The 19,288-nt window shown below is 38.3% G+C and overlaps 1 protein-coding gene across 2 annotated transcripts in view; it reads left to right on the forward strand.

The window, feature by feature from the left end:
- The first annotated feature begins 185 nt into the window (after positions 1–185).
- Positions 186–19,288, forward strand: part of fhip1b (FHF complex subunit HOOK interacting protein 1B) — a 40,764-nt gene continuing 21,661 nt past the window's right edge. The window contains exons 1-4 of one of the 2 annotated variants that reach the window (XM_030124388.1): positions 186–510; positions 7,114–7,606; positions 11,817–12,221; positions 14,675–14,905. In XM_030124388.1, the coding sequence (XP_029980248.1) occupies positions 7,478–7,606; positions 11,817–12,221; positions 14,675–14,905 (765 nt within the window). In that variant the 5' untranslated portion in view covers positions 186–510; positions 7,114–7,477. Of the gene's footprint in view, positions 511–7,108; positions 7,607–11,816; positions 12,222–14,674; positions 14,906–19,288 lie in introns of those variants that run through there. The other variant, XM_030124387.1, reaches the window with a different exon arrangement.

The raw sequence follows: 19,288 nt of genomic DNA on the forward strand, positions 1-19,288 counted from the left end.
CCTGTTAATTTTGGACCCCCTGAGTCTAAGTACAGCTTGTACTCTTCACTGTGTCAGTATATCACACTAATCCTCGGTGTTTGCTCTTTCATTTCTCCCCCTCGCAGCCTTCTCAGCTCCATGACTGTGGACCGGAGCTGCGTCGCTGTGGGTGTGAGTCACAGAAGTCGTGTGGGAGGAGTTACAGTAAGATGGCTGCGGGAAAGGGGAGAGTGTTTGAAAAATCATCAAATGGGATGTTTATCTGTCGCTTACAGGATGCACAGCAGCCCCAGTGAAGGAGTGGTTAATTTCTTACCTTCCCCGAGTCAGTATGCTCTAGCTTGTCAGTTGTCTTTCGGTTATATACGTTCTTTTCACCCGTTTGTGTGCTGACATTGTGGATTTCATTAGCCCTTAGTCGTTAGCTACCAACCAGCGCTAACTTACTAGCAAGTAGCTAGCAGGTACCCGTTGAAATCAACACCTAGGAGCAACCAGGAGTGCTTAAGAACTCTACAAATACACAAGGTGAGTAACAACAACTTAATCTAATAGTCAACACTACTGGCACTTAAACTAAATAGATTAACTACACCCATGGTTGACATTTTTAAGATAGCTAATTATCTTGGCAGTACCAACTAGCTTGCTACATCATCTCGCCATTGAAATGTATTGGTTGTGTTTTTTTTCTGCCTGTGCCATGTCGTCTGGTTAATATGAAACCTGGTACGTTTCGATTCTATAAAAATCACTCAAGTAAAGAAATAAATAGCAGTGTAATGTCATGGAGTTGTGTTATAATCCAGTGGTTGAACTCCGGAGCTAGGTGTGCTAACGGACAGGAGGGGACGGCTGACCTGAGCTCTGCACTGATTGATGATTGACTGGCCTTAATGTGATCTGTGAACTTGTGCATCCTAAATCACATTCCTGTTTTTCCTGTGAGCTTTGGCAGTTATTATCCTACACCGGAATGCACTTACAACAAAGTGCAGATTAGCCTTTAAGATTAAAAACACTGAAAACGACTACCAGTGTCTAGAACGTAAAAAGCAATCAATGCTCACCCATGCTCTGTGATTATTTTTGGGTTTAGTTTTATTTTTTTTAAGGAATCACTTGTAGATTATTCTGCGTCTTGGAAGTTCCGGGAACTCAGTTTCGTCCACAGGGTTCAGCTTTTTAGCTTTTGATGGAAATGCTTATAAATAAAGTAGAATTAAATTGACAGTGTTTGTCTGTTTGTGGACAACCCCCCCCCCCCAACTATTTACATCCATGCCCTCTGAACATCTGATGGAAGTATCTGCTCTGACAGTGTCTGTATTTATGGATTTGGTCAATTGTAATTCATAAAAGTCAGAGCGCTGGTATGTCAGCTTGTGGAAATGGCTAAGTTGTTCATATATTATAACCTAATAAATAATTGCATTTATTTACAAATCTGCAGGTACTCAAGTGAAGGTATTGATTGTCTGGTTTGAGCTTCCTGTATGTAAACATTTTGTTTTGATCTTTTGTATATTTGATTGGTCAAAACAACATGTCACATTGTGCTTTAAGTTGTTATTACAGTTCACACATAGGGTTAGGGAGTCTGGCCTGAAGATCATATGACAGTGCTTCAAGGTAGAATCATGATATGAATCACAAATTTCTCACCTCTCATAAATGGTGGGTGACTTACTATCAAACAATGAAAGTTTTTTTCTACGTTTCTCAGATTTCAGGAAGCCTAGTAGGCAATGTATAATGGGTTTTTGTTGGTTTTATCTGACTTGAAACTCTGTATTTTTGCATCATTTTGCACCAATATTATTACAATATTGACATATCTGTACAAAGTGAACACTATTTACCATTTTCCTGTACACACAGCTGTAGTGGTTCCATTAATTGCTTGGACTTTGATAGCCTCATTTGCCCCTCTGAGCTTTTCTAATGAATCAAAAAATGTTTTTACATCTAACACTAAAGCATCTTTATAAATCACAGTCACTGTATGTTGGAGTTCAGAGGATAGACCTGCAGTTGATAGACTTATAGTAATTCTTTGTCATTATTTATTTAACAGTGAAACAACTCATAACACAAACTCTGCAAGTTAACACAGACTGAGCCTGAACACTTTAGTGCAGACAAATGCAGAAGTATCGCTATTAACTGACTGAAATAACTCAGAAGCGTAGCAGCTGGTACTAATAACACAAATACAACAAACTCATATAGTAGTGCAAGGGTGTCAAACTGATTGTAGTTCAGAGACCACATACAGCCCAACATGATCTGAAGTGGACGAATAAATGAAGAATGAAATAATAAGATATTAATATATGAATAATGTTGGCTCCAAACGTTTCTCTGTTTTACAGTGAAAAAAGTAAAATTACATTATGAAAATGTTTACATCTACAAATTATTCTTTAAAAGATGTAAATAACATGAACTATGAACAAATTGAAATTTATTAAGAAAAATAAGTAAGCTCACAATTTTATACCTGTGCTTATCATTTACACATGTGTATGTGTACTTACAGACCACAGTTGATCTACAAATACAGAAAACATTCAGTAACAGGTAGAATGTTGTTAAAATTGCACTTCTCTTAAGACATTTCATGTTGTTCATATTTGCTCAGATTATTCAAAATTTTTTGTGAAAAGATAGCTTGTAAATGTAAACATAATAATGTAATGTTACTTCTTTTTTTAAAGAAAAATTTGGAGTGGTCAGTAGGTTGTTTATGATAATATTTTACTGACTGGTCCACTTGAAATTGAATTTGGCTGAATGTGGCCACTGAACTAAAGTAATTAATTTCTTCAGTGTAATTTTTGCATTTCACAAAGTTATCCCACGGGCTGGATCAGACCTTTAGCGGGCCAGTTCTGGCCCACAGGCTGAATGTTTGACACCCGTGCAACACCCATGTCTAGTCCTGTCTGTGATACACTGTAATAACACAGATAAATACGCCATGTAAAGCAAATGTTGGCAGAGTAGTAGTTTTGACAACCCTAATATTTATTTTTTTAATGACAAAATCTGTATGATCCCTCTGAAGAGTAGTAAAATTCAGTTTGATCAATATCTCATGAGATTATCCAACCCAGGTTTTTTTTTCTTTTTCAATCTGCTAAACTTCAAATAAACTGAAGTTAAAATGATTAATCGGTAATGGAAAATGTTTATATAAGTTCCAGTTTAAATAAAGGCATTATTTTTAAGGTTTGTTTAAGAGGTGTTTGTCATAATCGGGTAAAGCGGTCAACAGACTAGGTGTTATAGGTGCATGTATTACAGCTTTGTGTTTTCTTTTTCCTACTGTCACTGATACTTAGGGGAACTGAAATGTGAGGAATGTTGTGACTTTACAGAGAGGTTGAAGCTCTGCTCTGGGCCACACCTGTGCACATCTGGACAGTTGTTGGACAAAGCAGGTGTGCCTGTCATTGTGTGGATTTTAGCATTTCACAGATGTGTTGGGTGGAGCCTGTACTCCTCTTTGGGTCAGTGTGGACTTAGTGATCTGAGGTTATAACACTCATGATTTGGTGCGGTGTGTTTAATCGCTAACCGCTGATAAACTCAGAGCCTCCCTTCCCTTTACAGGAAGTTGAAAATTGAACTTTGAACTTATTTAATTGGTGTTTTATGGTGCTCAGGTATGTGACCTATAAATATATGACGTTTTGTAACTCCCATGTGGTAAACCCTCTGTCAGTCAGTCCTTCTTGTGAGTTAGGATCTGAAAGTTTTCTCAACGAATATGTCTTTTAGGTTTAGAGTTAACCACAGATGGCCTGCATTTCAAGTCAGTCTGTTTTAACTCTGCCAAACTTTTCTCTGTTTTCACTCTGTGTTGGATTGTTTTGTGCTTTCATGTCTTCTATAATTCATTGAATATAAATATTTCTCTCAGCAACATGACTATCATTACTTTGACAGGCATGCTGAATGCCAGTGAATCATTTAAAAAAAAGTATTGTTTCAGTGCTGTTTGTTTGTGGAAAGCTGCTCAGTGAGAAATTCAATAAAGAAAAGCACAGAACATTATTGATTTAGGAAAGTCGAGCCAGAAGTCATTAAATCTGTTTCTTGTGTCTGACCCACGTCTGAGTCATGTGACTTGTATCCGAGTTGTATAGCCTCAAATAGTAATGAGGGCTTCTGTAATCCATTTTACAGTTTACCTAGTTGCTCTCTCCTTTAAATTAGTGATATTTTGCTTTTTTTTTAAATGGAATTAGGCATTTTAAAACATTTCCCTGTGGCCTACATATACTGTAAATGCTATGCTTGGGTCTGAATTCTTCATTAATTAAACTCCACAGGTCCATCTTCAACCCTATTTTTGAGTAATGACACCAGAAAGGTGGTTTTGAGCACTGGCTCTTTAAATGCACATGACCCCTACCCCTCCAGGTTGTTGACTGTGCTGCTCTGTCCCGTTCAACCAACAACTGAACATTTTAGGTAATTGGCTCGAAGTTTGGACATATTTTCAGTATGGACTGCTGCTACTGACAAACAATTATGTCATACTCGGAGAAATGTTCGTCAGAAGTCTTGACCTTATATGTGCAAATGTTGTGACGTAACTAGTTATAGACATAACAAATTAAGCAGGAATTGAAACGGGTTATAGAAATTCACTGGATTTTTGCCAAAATGAATATAAAGATAGCTTTGCAGCACCTGGAGGGTTCAACTTCAAACTTTATGAACTATTAGGGTCCAAATACACAAATTATTGTACTAAAGACTAATGCCGCGTTTCCACTACATGGAACCAGCTCGACTCGACTCGACTCGGGTACCAGATACCATTCCTGGAGACCGTTTCCATTGTAGGATACTACTGACTTTACAGTACCTGGACGTCATAGCGATGCGGCGCGTTACTTCCGTGTCATCTGCCCAGAGAGTTGCTGATAAACTCGCTCGTTGCGTGTTGTCTTGTCAAACTAATGCTGAATTTTTATGTCGGCCACCAAAGACTGAATTTCCTGGCTGAATGATGTAGTTTTGTGGGCTGTCATCATGTGGATTAACCTACTGCTACATTTACTGTAAACTTCCGCATCTGTTTTTTGTAGAATGGTGGGTCACAGAGACGACTCTCTGACCAATCAGTGGTCTGCAGTGTTTACATGTCACGTTTCAGTATTTGGTCCCCAGTCTTGGAACCTCGGTGGAGGTGATACCAAAAACTAGTACCAGGTACCAGATTCCAGGTCCTTTCTCGTAATGGAAATGCAAAAAGGCTGAGTCGAGCCGAGCCGGTACCACATAGTGGAAACGTATAATAAAAGTGGGTTTAGTAAAATATGACCCCTTTAAACAAGGAGACGCTGAACTGATTCTGCTGCACCAAAGGGTTTTCATTAATGATCTTTTTACTTTATACTTAAGTGTCAAAGTAAAACATTCACACACTCCATTTAACAAGCCTTTGACAGGAACTTATTCAAGTATGTTATGTTGAAATCCCCCTCCAGCATACACAATTCTTGATAACCAGGTTTTTCTTTTTCACTTAGAATTGGGGTGAAAATAAAAATTACTTGAGGATTGATTGGTGGGATGAGTTTTGAGGAGCTGTTTTTCTCATCCTCAACAACTGTAACAGCCTGTCCTAACAAACAAAAGCACTGACTGTAATATTAATACATGTTCCAGAAATGGTAAGAGGGCTGATATCCCTCTCTGTATATTTGGTTTAACTTCTAGTATTTAAAATTCCTTTTAGATATTGAAGATATTTAGCAATTACTATTCCCAGATTAATTAAATCTCTGTTCAATTTCACTTCCATTTATACTTCCATTTGCACAGTGGGAACTTGGCCCCCAGATACATATGGATTAGATTTACACATATATGGCTACATCTGTTTCAGTGTTGATGGATATATCATATTTTCATGGTTAATATGATGGGAACATGTGCAACAAGTGGTGCCAGGCACAACAAACCCTGCCCCTTACACATATTTCTCCCATTATAAGTAAATGGGAAGATTTTTAAGAAATTCATCAAAAATTTGAATTTTGACCTACTCTTCCCAAAATGTAATGAGATTCATTCTGGGTCACTGGCAATCTATAAACCAAATTTGGTATGAATTAACCCACTAGTTTTACTGCTACAGACATTTGAAATTTCACCCATTATAAGTAAAAGGGGGGAGGGTTAAAAATTCATAAAAATTGTAACTTTGACCTACTTTTCCCAAAATGTAATGAGATCTATTCTATCACTGGCAATCTGTAAACCCAATTTGGTATGAATTCAACCAATAGTTTTGGTTGAACACTAGACCAAACCAGTTTATCAAATTTTACCACCAGGTGTCCTACTCACTCAGCAGACACTCCCAAGTGGAAGTAACAAGGCTGTCAGCCCCCATGATTGAGAGGCACCGGTCCACTTTGTTACGCCACTGTACTGAGGGATCAGTTTGTTTGATTCATGCATGTGATTTACGTTCTGTAAAGCATACTGGCTCTCGATGAGGATGGGTCTATATTTCTTCAAGTTTATGGTCTCTCTTTAATGAGTTTCATGTATTGTTGTTTGAGAAAGCTTTAGTAAGGCTGAGTGCACCTGCAAGTTACAGTAAATAGGTTCTTATTTTATCTTGTCATGCTGTTTTGAGCGGAAAGACACTTTTCCGATCTTCTGTGTCAGGCCACGGAGTATAGTATTAGTGTCACATCTGACTGAATATGAGCAGCAATGGGTACCTACAGCCACAACTTATCTATTTAATCTGTGATTTGAGACTGCATCACTGGGTAGATTTTCGACAGTCTGAAAACAGATGTCTGTAGAAAAGGTTAGAATCTTTTTTTTTTCCTCTCGGACCACTCAAATTTTACTCTGCTGAAAGATAACTATACAGTTTTTGCTCAGTGGCCAAAATATCTATCAAACACTACAGCTTTAACCAATGTATTATTTTTCTGTTGATTAATTGATGAATTCAGCTGTTACACTTGTACACTATCATTATTTTGTCACAATTTCTGTGGTAACCTGAGTGTTTTAAAAAGACCTATGTCCTTGTTGTGATTTCACATTAACCCACTTGTGTGTCTTTGTTTTGTCCACACATTGCAGAGTGGCCGTGGTGACTGGCTATGGAGTGGTGTTGGCTTCAGACTGGATGACAGTGTCTACAGGGAGGACAGGGTCACTCAGTTTCTAAAGCACCACTGGGCTTTTTCCCCTGACGTACACTGACCACTGCAACAGCCGGTCTCCTCCCCCTCCTTTCCTCCTCCTCCTCCTCTTCCTCCTCTTCCTCCTTCTCCTCTACCTCTTCCTCTTTCTTCCTCCTTCCTGCACTGTCTTCTGTCTTTTATCCACCTTTTACTTTCTACGTGCCCTCTGGTGGTTCTTTATTCTCAACGCTTCAACTAAGGGCTCCTTTTCTCATCTGTACCTCCTCGTGACCTTTGACCTGCCTCTCGCGGGATTCACCATGAGCTGGCTGAGCAGGTTGAACCCGCGGGGTCCGGGGACTCGTCCAGGTCGGAGCGCTGCCCCTTCCAGCCCCTGCACTGCTGACCCGGAGACCTGCCTGATGGTGTTTCAGAACCACTGGAGACAGGTAAGAGGTAGATGAGAGAAAGATGGGCATTTAAAAAAAAACAAAACAAAAAACATGCATAGATGGTGTTACTTTCTCTGCGTCTTGTGAACAGGGGTTTTCCTGCCTCACCAGACTTCACAAAAATAATTTTCTGTTAACCTCCTTTAAGGATGGGATAGATGATTCACAGTTAGTCTTCATGAACCTAAAATAAAACATGATTTAGAAGTTGCATTTACGAAATCTATTCTCTACATATGTGCAATATCTACAAGTAATTGTAACCAAAAGCAGCACTTAAATGGGTTCCTTTGTTCATTATTTATTAAACCATAAAATGTAACTTAAATAAAATAGCTCCACTGGCAAGAAACGACTAGATACATTACAACAAACAAGCATTTTGGATGTTTGATTCTCAGCCTTTTTGACATAAACATAAAAAGTAAAACCTTCATTAATTGAATTAATTCAACATCTTGCTCAGACCAAGGTTATCAGGTTAAATTAGTTTCATCCATTTTCTGCCAGAAAGCCAAGAATTTTCTGTAAAACAGAGACAAGCAATGCATTCTCAAAATTTGAGAAACTTGAGTTTAAAGACGACTGAAATCATCAAATTAGGAACTCTAATCCAAAAAAATTATTACCAGATTTTTTGTGATTCCAGTATTAATTTACTACCTTTATTTGCAGCACCACTGAAAATGCTGTCTTTTTTATTTCTACAGTTACCTGCAAAAAAATAGAAAAAATTAGTGTACTGTAAAGGTATGTACTGCAATTACACTATGTAAATCGTTGTTCCAAAACAATTAAACAGACCCATGATGTTCCATCTGTCTCAAGGTTCTGATTTCTGTTCGAACAGTTTTGACTCTTGTTTCGTCTTCAGGGATTGTGTGTGAACTGAATTTTAGCTGTGATGACTTGAATTACTAATATGGAAAGTCAGTCCTTACTAAATGAGCCCATGGTGCAGCCAGTAATAAAACAAGTGTGTCTTTTCCTCCGTTCTGAGTGTAGCTCCTAAACATTCTGAAGTCCTAAACAGACTGAGTCTAGTGATCAGTGTGTGGATATGAGACAGGAGTAGTTCAGGGACAAAGAAACACACCACAAACAGAACCACACTAGGCTTTGAAAGGTTTAATTTAAGTTTTTATAGTAGATTTACCTTTTGAGAAAAGCCTGCCTTAAAATCAATAAGTGTTTTCTAAATTTATATGTTACGTTGCTTTTGTTTGTCGTCGTACAGTCTTTTCCCACAGGGACCTGAAACCTTGAAGTATCTTAAACTTACCAGAGTTCACAGAAAAAGGACAATTCTGTAGCATGTTGTTTTGTCGCTCTGGATTTTTAACACGTTATTTCAGATTCAAGTCAACAAACAAATGAACTGATCAAGGCAGATGTTATAAAAGGTCAAATTACTCTCCTCATGTGTTGCTTGATGGTTTGGCTTTGAGCGGTTAAAAAGGCTTCAGATTGACCATTAAACACATCTGATTAGATGGCATTATTTTGGATGTTGGGTCCTGTTGTGGTGTGTAAGCTATTGAGAAACTGTCATTCATTTCATGTAACTTTTTAGTAATAAACCTGGTTAAGTCCTGTCTCCTCTAAATTGATGTTTAATGGTGAACATTGAAACCTTTTATTTTTTTTCTCACTTTTTGCCAGTAGTAAAGTAAGACTGTGTGTCTTTGAGTGAATGATTATCTGTCCAGACACAGTGTGGACGTTCACACTCTGACTTGGCTGTGCCACTGCTAATGAGACTGGTCAGTCACTTTAGAGTCACTGGCTGATTTCCAGTCTGTGATTGGGTGTTGTAGGTTACAGAGTTCTGTCAATGCCTGATTCTTGGCTTTATGCAGAGGCGGCATAAGGCGTCCCTTAGAGATACTGACAGACTCTTCTGCCATTTTTTCTTACTGGCAAGTTTTAATTGTATTCATTATTCTTTCAATACATTTGTGTAGTTTTTAGAAGAAATAAAACTTTATTTACTTTGACAGCTGAGTTGGAAAAATAGTTTGAAAGAAATGTTCTATGTGTATATGAACACACACTGGTTTCTAGCATCATCTTCTTGCACAACCGCTAAACTGTAACCTGCTGTAATGCAGAGAAGCCGTCTGTTAGGTCTTATCTGCTGAGCTGTTCACAGATCAACAAAGTCATCACCACTCTCGTCACGGTGACTTTTAGACATTTTGGTAAATGTTGCAAAACCCACATGCTTGTCAGGTTGCTTGTGTGTAGACTGCTGTTATGAAATTGTATTTATTGTTTTGAATTTTCATGGAGATCAGTATATGAATGTGCATCTGGAGTATGTGTCACTGCATATGAGAAGTCTAAGACATTTTGTTTTTCAACTTGAAATGTAGTATCCATTAATGTCTTACTTTATGGGCCCACAGTTTGTGCGCCTGTGTTTGAGCTTTATAGCTGCACTCATTTTAGATGAGCCTTTTTGCATGGGTGGATGATTAGCCAGGGGGAAAGGCTTTATGGAGGAGGAACAGTCTAATAGAATATTTTTAAAAAGCCACTCTAACAAAACATATTCAACTTTAAGTACATGGCTTTCCTCAGGTTGTCTGAGGGCTTAGATGCGGTGATGGCTTTTTCTTATTTGACTAAAATTGAAATTTTTGTAGAGCCACAAAAAACAAATTTGATTATTGATGAAGTCAACACAATGTTATGACTAGTAGACATCACCCACTTTCAAACAAAATAAAGTCTGTTCAGGCTAATGTGATATTTCTTCTCTCTTTTCTTTTCTGAGTGGTAGAGACTCAGCAGTTTTTCTATTTCTTCAGCTTAGGGACTGTACAAAAACATTTAAGTAGTGCTGTTAAGGTTTACTTTGGAAAAGGGAAACTCTGAAGTCATCTGTAGGTATCTGGTATTTCACAAGACCAGTGAACAAAAAACAGATGCCTCAGAAATGATGCATTAGAATTAATGTATAGTTTTGGGATTACCTGTGGGCATTTTAGTTGTCATTTAGTTGACACATTTTTTGCAGTCTAAAATAAGTGTCTCGCAAAGCACAAATCTACTTAAAACACAGACATTTCTGACATAATAACGTAAGATTTAAATTTACGAAGTGGCTGTTACTACAGTACTGCGGGACTACTTTCTCATTTGTCTGTCACCATAGAGCCAATCAGTGCCTCTGTTATATCATGTGTCGATTGATAACCTGTCACCTGTCCCCTGCTGCCACAGTGCTGTGGCAACAAGCATCACACATGCCATGTGCCTATCTGGTAACTGGAAAAGGCTAGGGTACCAGTTACTGGAAGCTGGTTTGTGTGCATATTCACACTTTGAGTTTCAGCATGCAGGAAAACAACATGAAACGTGACAACCATTTTGCCTCATATGGGGAATTTGCCTGGGTTTTTGATGAAAATAAATTGGCCACTAGAACAACGTTCAGATTCAGAGTGCAGAATTTGGATCATTTGATTGACTCTGTGGCAGTAGACAAACCGATATTTTGTGCCACAGTACTATGGCAGTAGCCATTGCCTTTAATTTATGTTCAGAAATGTTTTGGATTATGACAAATCAGAAAAAGAAAAACAACATGATTTTGGCATTCCATATTGCAAGGTTTACTTGTTACCTGGTGGCTTCTGTTGTTGGAGCAGAAATGAGCAACTAAGTAAATGATGAGTTAAAATGAAATGCTTTCATGATAATTCTATTGTTTTAATCATTTTTAAGAGAAAGCACTGCTAAGGTACTGCTTTACCTTCTAAAATGTTTTGTTATAAATTAATTGTTATTTTCTTCATTCTGTCTGATATTAAATTAACTATACTATGATTGAATGCTGCTTTTTAAAGTTTTAGGAAGAAGTACTGTTAATATTGTGTATATTCATATTTTATGTCTATTTAAAAAAAAATCTACTTCTAGTTTTATTCTTATTTCAGTTTTTGTAAAATTTTATATTCTATGTATCTATTTTACTTTTTAGTTTTTTGTAATTTTATATTCGCTCTGTTATTTTCAGTCGTATTGTTTTTTTATCAGTATTGTTGCCCTGACTGGAGTAGCACTCCTAATGTCATTGCACACTCAATGACAATAAAGGCTATGCTGAGTCTGACTAAACATCAAAATTGTGGGATGTTTTTCAGATTCGATAGTGCATCCTACCACTTTCAGTTCAGTGTCACATGACACTGTTTTTCAGGTGTCCTGGGTATTGGAGCAGCATGAGCCGTCATCCTCCAGCGACGACCTGACAGCAGTGAGGAATCACACCGACCAGATGCTGTGTCTGCTGGCAGAGGAGCGCCCGGCGGAGGTCTCAGAAGGCGGAGCCACTGTAACACAAATGGGCCCCATACTGGAGCTGGTGGTCACGGAGAACATCCTTGAGTGTCTGGTGCAGTGGCACATCCGCCGTGGCCTGGATCCAGACAGCCAGGGGGCACTTCTCAAGCTGTTCGAGATGCTCATTGGCCAATCCCAGCAGCCCTTGTTGCAACACACGGCCATCCTCCACCCACTGCTGAGGCTGCTTGGAGCATGTGCCGACCCAGAACTTGGTTGTCCTTCAGCTCTGGAAAACAGCCTGGTACTGTTGCTCAATCAGGTACACCGACCTCCTTAATGTTTGTAGAACTAAATACGGTTGACACAAGCAAGACTATTGTGATACGCAAATTGTTACCATAAATGTTCCCAATGGGATTTTGTTGTTTAGATTAGGGATGGACATTTGAAGTGAGGATACTGGGGATTTATCAAAGATTATTCCACTATTGGAAGGGGCAGATTTTATGACAGTCATAAAGATTTTTACCATGACCTAGATCAGTGGTTCTTAACCTTGTTGGAGGTACTGAACCCCACCAGTTTCATATGCGCATTCACACATTTTAACACACACCCATCACCTAATTTCCATCAGGCTACAATAGTAATGAATATTTACTGCAAATCAGTGTGACTTCTGCTGTTGTCGAGTGTGTGTCTTGACCTCCGCCGAACCCCTTAGACTGACTCACCGAACCCCTAGGGTTCGATCGAACCCAGGTTAAGAACCACTGACCTAGATGTTATTGCTGCTTTGTTTTTATGCCACAAGTAACTGAGTGTCTGACTGGAACAAAAAAGTAACAATGGACAGTGTTATTGTAAATTTTGTTGGATTTGAATGCGTAATCCAAGCACATAGATGAGGAGGGGATGAAACAGAGGCTGGGCAGGTCTGCAGTTTGTGTAACCATAACAACTGCTAAACCAGCTTGACTTTCTGTGATTCAAGATTCCTTTATTGTCGTTGTATACACAGAACATAGACAACGAAATTCAAATGCACTGTATGGAGACTAGGGCATAACAGAAAAGCTGATTTGTCGAAGCATCGACATCTATGGCACTAGTTGACGTTACTCTGGAGGAGTCGACTAGTCGTGTGTTATTCTCTCTCTCCCTTCCATCACCTGACAGCGCGCGAGCCTTCATTCAGCGCATGTCAATACTCCCATTTTTGAACACATGAAACACATGAAAACATACGCAAGGCCAAGACTGAAGGAAGAAGACGACTCAGAGTAGGATTACTAAACTGACTGTTATCTAGAAAAACTATCGTCTAGTAATGTAATGTACCATGAAGCATGTAAGCACAACCAATATAGAATAATAATTTGGACAGCCAGTGTGTTTGGATTATTCTGTTCATTTATTTCATGAAGACAATGCAGTCTTTTCTCTAACATGATGTGCATCTTGGCTGCCGCTGTCTTAACCTTTTCCCACTTGATGTTGTTTACTTCAATTTAAAAGGAAATTCAAGGTGTTAGTCTATGTTTTATTTGTTTAAAGTGTCTGAGAAGGACTGTTGATGCTTGTCTTGCTAGTTTTCATTCTGCTCTTTACTGTACGTTGTTAATGTTGTACAAGTTGCTCATTGTTGAACGGCTGTGTGTCTGTGTTGTTCCTCCACTGTCAATGTGATGACATCATCGTACGACTTGTCGAGTCGACTTTGACTTTATAGAGAAATAAGTCGATCTGAAAAAATCTTCAGTCACTAATGCCCTAATGGAGACGGTGCTTGAGTAAAATAATACACAATGTAAAATCTAAAATATTTAAATAGTATTAAAAGAGCTACAATAAATAGTAACCCCCCCCCCCCCCCCCCGCTCCTCTCACAGAGCACAGTGAGAGGTAAGTGAAGTAGTTATTGCATATTGTTGATTATTGATTATTGTTAATCATTCCTCATTACTGATTATGATTATTGCACATTTTTCATTTTTTAAATATTGTTAATTTTGATTATTTTAGATTATTACACATTGTTGACCATAATGTTCACAGGTTCACTTTACATTAAATGTGCAATCCTAAAAATGTCAGTCTGTTGCTTAAAAATAGATGGGGGGCAAGAATAGCTGTGTGGTCTGTTTGCATCAGTCTGGAGTGTCAATGAGTAGTAACTAAACTAAACTGGGTGGTGTGTACAGTCCTAGATGATGTATGCAGCACATTGTCATTTACACAAATAAATGACTGACACACATAGACACTGGGATTTGTCAACCCAAGTGACAAGTGAAACATAAACACTCTTTTTACATAAATAGACCAAATTAGGAAGGCTTGTGAAAAACTACAAATAATTTACAAACATTACATCTAAAGCTAAGGCCAAAATAAGTTAAATGAGTGTGGATGAAAATCAAACCTAGAATAAACACTTTAAAGCCTGTATTTGTTTACATTTCTGAAAACGCTCTTATCAGCTGTGTTTTCATTGATCTTAAATGCTTTTGATAAAACACAGGTGTTTATTGCATATGAACTCTCAGGACTGCGGATTTCTGTGTTTGGCCGTTTAGTTTCAGATATTTTCCTACAGAATCTCAGTTTATTTTCTTGTGTAAGTTTTGAATTGTTTTACTTGACTTCAAAATCTTGGTTTTGATATCACTTCCCTCTACATTAGGATAACTTTGCTGTTAATGTTACATGATTTTCTACTAGTTTTGTGTAACAATTCAGTCACAGTCAGATTCTCTGTTGATCCCACAGGTGTGTGTGTCCATGGCCAGGCAGCCGGTGGTGTTGGAGATGCTGTTCAGGGCGGCGCCGGCTCAGCAGGGCTCCACCAATCTGCTCATCTTCTCTCTCCTTGTGCCGTTCATCCACCGGGACGGAGCCATTGGACAACAGGCCAGAGATGCGCTGCTCTTAGTCATGGCAGCCTCTGCAAGTCACGAGGCTGTGGCCCGCTACATCGCTGAGAACTCCTACTTCTGCCCGGTGAGTGGTGGTGGTGGTGGGGGGGGTTCTTTTTGAACGCAAACTGTCATTTTTTAGAAGCGTTATGTACGTGGTACGAACTTGGGATTTTACTGAGGATGTGGGTTGATGCTGAATTTGCACACCTGTCTGTGCTACTTAATGCAGATTTTCTTTTGTTGAGTGGTTTCATTCTTTTGTTTTTTCTCTTGTCTTTTGGGGGTTGATTTCAGTTCATCTTGTATTTTTTCCATTTACTGAGCAGCTGTGACAACCAACAACTGCTGAAAATATCTGAATGGTTGGCAAGCAGTAAAAGTAGAACATCTCATAAATGTAATCAACAGTTCACTACTGTTATACATAGATAGTAGATGCAAGCTATTTTAACTTCAGGCTGTCATGGCAACACTACAGTCACATCCTACTACAATGTGTTACATTAGTAACTGACCATGCTCATGGCTGAACCTTTTTAAGACTACCATTATAACAGACTGCCTAGATTTTTTTTATGTTGGTTTTTTTTTTGCAGTAAAGGTGTCAGAAAATGTCTTTTTTGTCAGTTCTTTTACACATGTTTTTAGGAAGAACCTAACTTGCAATATCTGGCCATTAAATATTATTATATCCCTGAAATGGAGTTTCTGAGATATAATGGTTTTACCCTGAACGCCGCTGCCAGATTTCCTTGGTGTGACGCAATAACTAAGACAGATTTGGTTGGATTTCTTCTCCCCTCATAACCAACATAGGGGACCCCTAGTGGAAGATCCCTATCGATTTCAGCTTCTGTATGAGTTTTATAAGTCATCCAAATGGGGGCATTTTAGTTGAAAATCAGTATTTTGGACAAAAATCAAGCAATAATAAGCCAATTGAGATAAAATGTGATTCTTACAGAGTTCATATGGTGTCATTTTCATTCACTAGCTTTGTAGGAAAAAGTTGGTTCTCTGACCATTATTCTGCCACTATCAGGTCGATGTAGCTCAAATTGAGTTCATATATAACAATTCTCTTTCTTCATGCCACTATCTTGAGTTGACATGATGTCATATTTTGACACCAGGTGGTGTGTTTTTTCCAAATGATTGGGGGGATTTTGGGGATATATCTTTGCTGTCAGCCCCTGACAATGTAAGCCTCATTATTATATGTTATAAATGCTTTAAACAGTGTGCTACAGCAAAAAAAAAGACTTGCATTTTTAATCATATTTATTATGAAAAACAACTCTAAGTAGTTATAACAAAATTTTATGAGATTACAGAAATAAACTTTCAACTACTTTACGTGGGCTCAAACATTTTTGTTTGCCTAGGGCATTCTGTTTTCATGTTATGGCTTCTTTTTTGTTATTTCTTGTCATTTTTAGCCTGTGTGATAGTCACAGTAGCTGTGTCCAGTTACAGACAGAGCCCCTCATTGGGAGACAAACATCCATGATCTGCTTCATTTGTGCAAAGTACATCTCTTTCTTCCCTGGCTAGTTCAGGTGTTACGGTTTGAATGTTGAAAGTGCAAAATGTAGCACCGGAGCGACAACTGTCTGAAAAGGGTTTAAGGATTAGCCCAACAATTTGGGAAATATGTTTCTTTGCATTCTTGAGGCATCCAAGATATGAAGATCAGTACCAGCCTGGAAACTGCTTTGGATATGACTAAAATTTGTAAACAAAGGGAAAACACTAGTCAGGTTCTAAACTATAGCAACATATCTACCATCATCTCTAGTTCACTTAGTACTGTCTTGCATCCTGTGATAATATCAGGAAAAAAATATTCAAAGATTTTATGCAATTACATTCTAGACTACCATAGGCATTTAACTTGAAAATCATTCAACGGCACTTCATGGCTGTTGCTATTATTGTAATAGTGGATTAAATAGAATCCACGATCAATTATTTTGCAGGGTTGTTATGAGCATGCATTTATTTCTGTCTTTTTTTAAGATGAAGCAAGAAAATAGGGGAAGTATGTACAAAAAGAACACACAAAACAGAACTAACTTGGCTTCTACAGATAAAAGTCAGCATTTAAGGTGATGTCCGTCCCTGTTAAAAAGAGTAACCCAAACAATAAGAAATTTGAAGAATAAAACCTGGTGTTCAGGTGAGGCTCAGGGCAGTAATTCCCACTTTGTCGGCAAAGGATGTCACACTAAATACTTGCCACTATTTATATATTTCCTGTATCTTATACTCTGGCTATTGATAATTGACTCTTGCTGATACAAATACTGAGAGATGCATATGTATGGAAATTATAAGCTTATAAACATAACATAGTATTGTCTTTGTCTTCATCATTGCATATTTTCAATCTGGTTTGTATTTAAGCTATTTTACGGTGAGGTTTAAGGCTGTTTTCTAGAATAGTCTGCTGTCCATTGCTGTAGTCCTAGTTTTTATAGCTTTTTATTCTAGATGTGGATGGATCTGTTTTTATTAATATGATGGTTAACATTCAGTAATGTGTGATAGGCAGATCCTGTCTTACTTAAGCTCTGGTTTTATGAAAGAGGGGTGTATGTGTGTAATTGCATCAGAGATGGTGTGTGATAATGTGGGGGAAGGAGATGACTATGCATTCTGACAGACCGCTCATCCTTATCTACATCTTATCAGCACTGCCTCAGCCCAGCACACTTCCTGTAAACCTGGGACAAAAAGAACCATGGTACCCAACAGCATGAGGTGATGAAGTTTGTCTTCAGCAGATAAACTGTAACTCTATAAATCAACAACAGTACAAGAAGGTGGTTTGACCAAACAGGACAGTTTGTTATAGTTTTATTTAAGAGTCAAACTGCAGAAACACCCTGTCTTGAAAGCTGTGAATGACATCCAAAGCACAGTTGGTCTGTTGATGTACTCTCCTCCAGCTATCACAAGGGGGCACTGAAGACCCATAGCTTTCAGATGCATATTTAGCAACTACAGGAGTTCATTTCTAACTTGGTTTATTACTGGTTCTTGCATAAGCATCCTTATGCATACAGCTAACTATCAGGACTCGCCACAGAATGTTAATTGTACAAATATAGCATCTGACACTGGTTTCAGAATGCATTCTAATTGTAAATGGTGTTTTAGATCCAGGTCACTCTATAATGTGCTTATCGTTGTACACACTATCTTTTCGTCTGCTGGCTCACTAGGCTGTTGAATAGCTGGCTCAGCTATTTTCTGCTCGTCCTCTTTCGAGCAGCTTCAGTCTGACCCACTTACCGATTAGGACCCGCCGAGAAGGCGTTACAGACTAAAAGCTCACATTTTTCTGCTTTTTGCTGCTCCATCAAATGTTGTAATCGGCTTCATTTGACATTTACGGGTTATTGGTAATACGGTTTCCTTGACAACTGTCACAGTTCTCTCTCAAGGCCTCAGTATACTTTACATCAACTGTTTCTAAGACTCCCTGCGTGTCTCCTCTGTTAACTGAAGTTTCCACTCACTTAGTGGGGCTCGCACCTCCAGGTTTCTCATGTATATCATGCAATGTCACTGCTCCAGTGCCATCTGTACATGAAGGGTTTAACCTGAGATCCTGCCCATATATACTACAAAGTCCGTGTGCTATTGTGTGTGCTTGGCTGTTTATTTACCAGGCACAAATTATTGACTTTTTAGCCTCTTATTCCTTTTTTTTTTTTTTTTTTTTTGCTAACTTGTCTTGTCCAGCAATCATAACAGCAGAATGGTAGCCTGGATGCCTTTTGGTGCTGAACAATTGTGCTTTGCCAAGGAAAACTTCATGAAGTATTTGAGTCTCCCCTTGATATTCCTTGAGAGTTTTGTTGAACAACATTTCGATGCCGGCTCTTATTCCAAGGGGGTGTGAATTAAGACGAACCTTTTTATTGCATCCTCCAATTTCTATAGTTCTGCGCGTGGCACATGATTTTTCCATCAGTTTAAAAAATCTGAGGACAACAGTCTGTATTATAAACAGTTACACTTTTACAGACCAGCATCTCTGTGAGCCACCTTAGTTTGTAACAATTACAAAAATAGAAACAACAGAAAACAAGACGAACTGTAATCGATAAAAAAGCATTTTGTTTTCACGTATCAGCTCTAAGAAAGGGCACGTCACTTCCTGTAATAACCAGGTAATGGATTACCTGGGCTGCATTACCTTTGATTTCATCATTGAGTGCAGGTAGAACGCTAGCAATTTTTGTAAAGTTTATGATGGGAGAGTGTACCATGACTCAGCAATAAGGATGTAAATCCTTGGCTAAGAAGTCTACCATAGACGCAGGATAATTCTTTTTAACCCCTTCAGAGTTGGCCACAAACCTTAACAGTTGATGCGATCCATCAGATTTATTTTATTCTTAAAGTATTTTTATGAAATACATTTTACAAACGGCATGTGTCTCGACCAGTTCAT

The sequence above is a fragment of the Sphaeramia orbicularis genome, chromosome 21 (genome assembly GCF_902148855.1).
Source record: "Sphaeramia orbicularis chromosome 21, fSphaOr1.1, whole genome shotgun sequence".
NCBI classification, from domain to species: Eukaryota; Metazoa; Chordata; class Actinopteri; order Kurtiformes; family Apogonidae; genus Sphaeramia; species Sphaeramia orbicularis.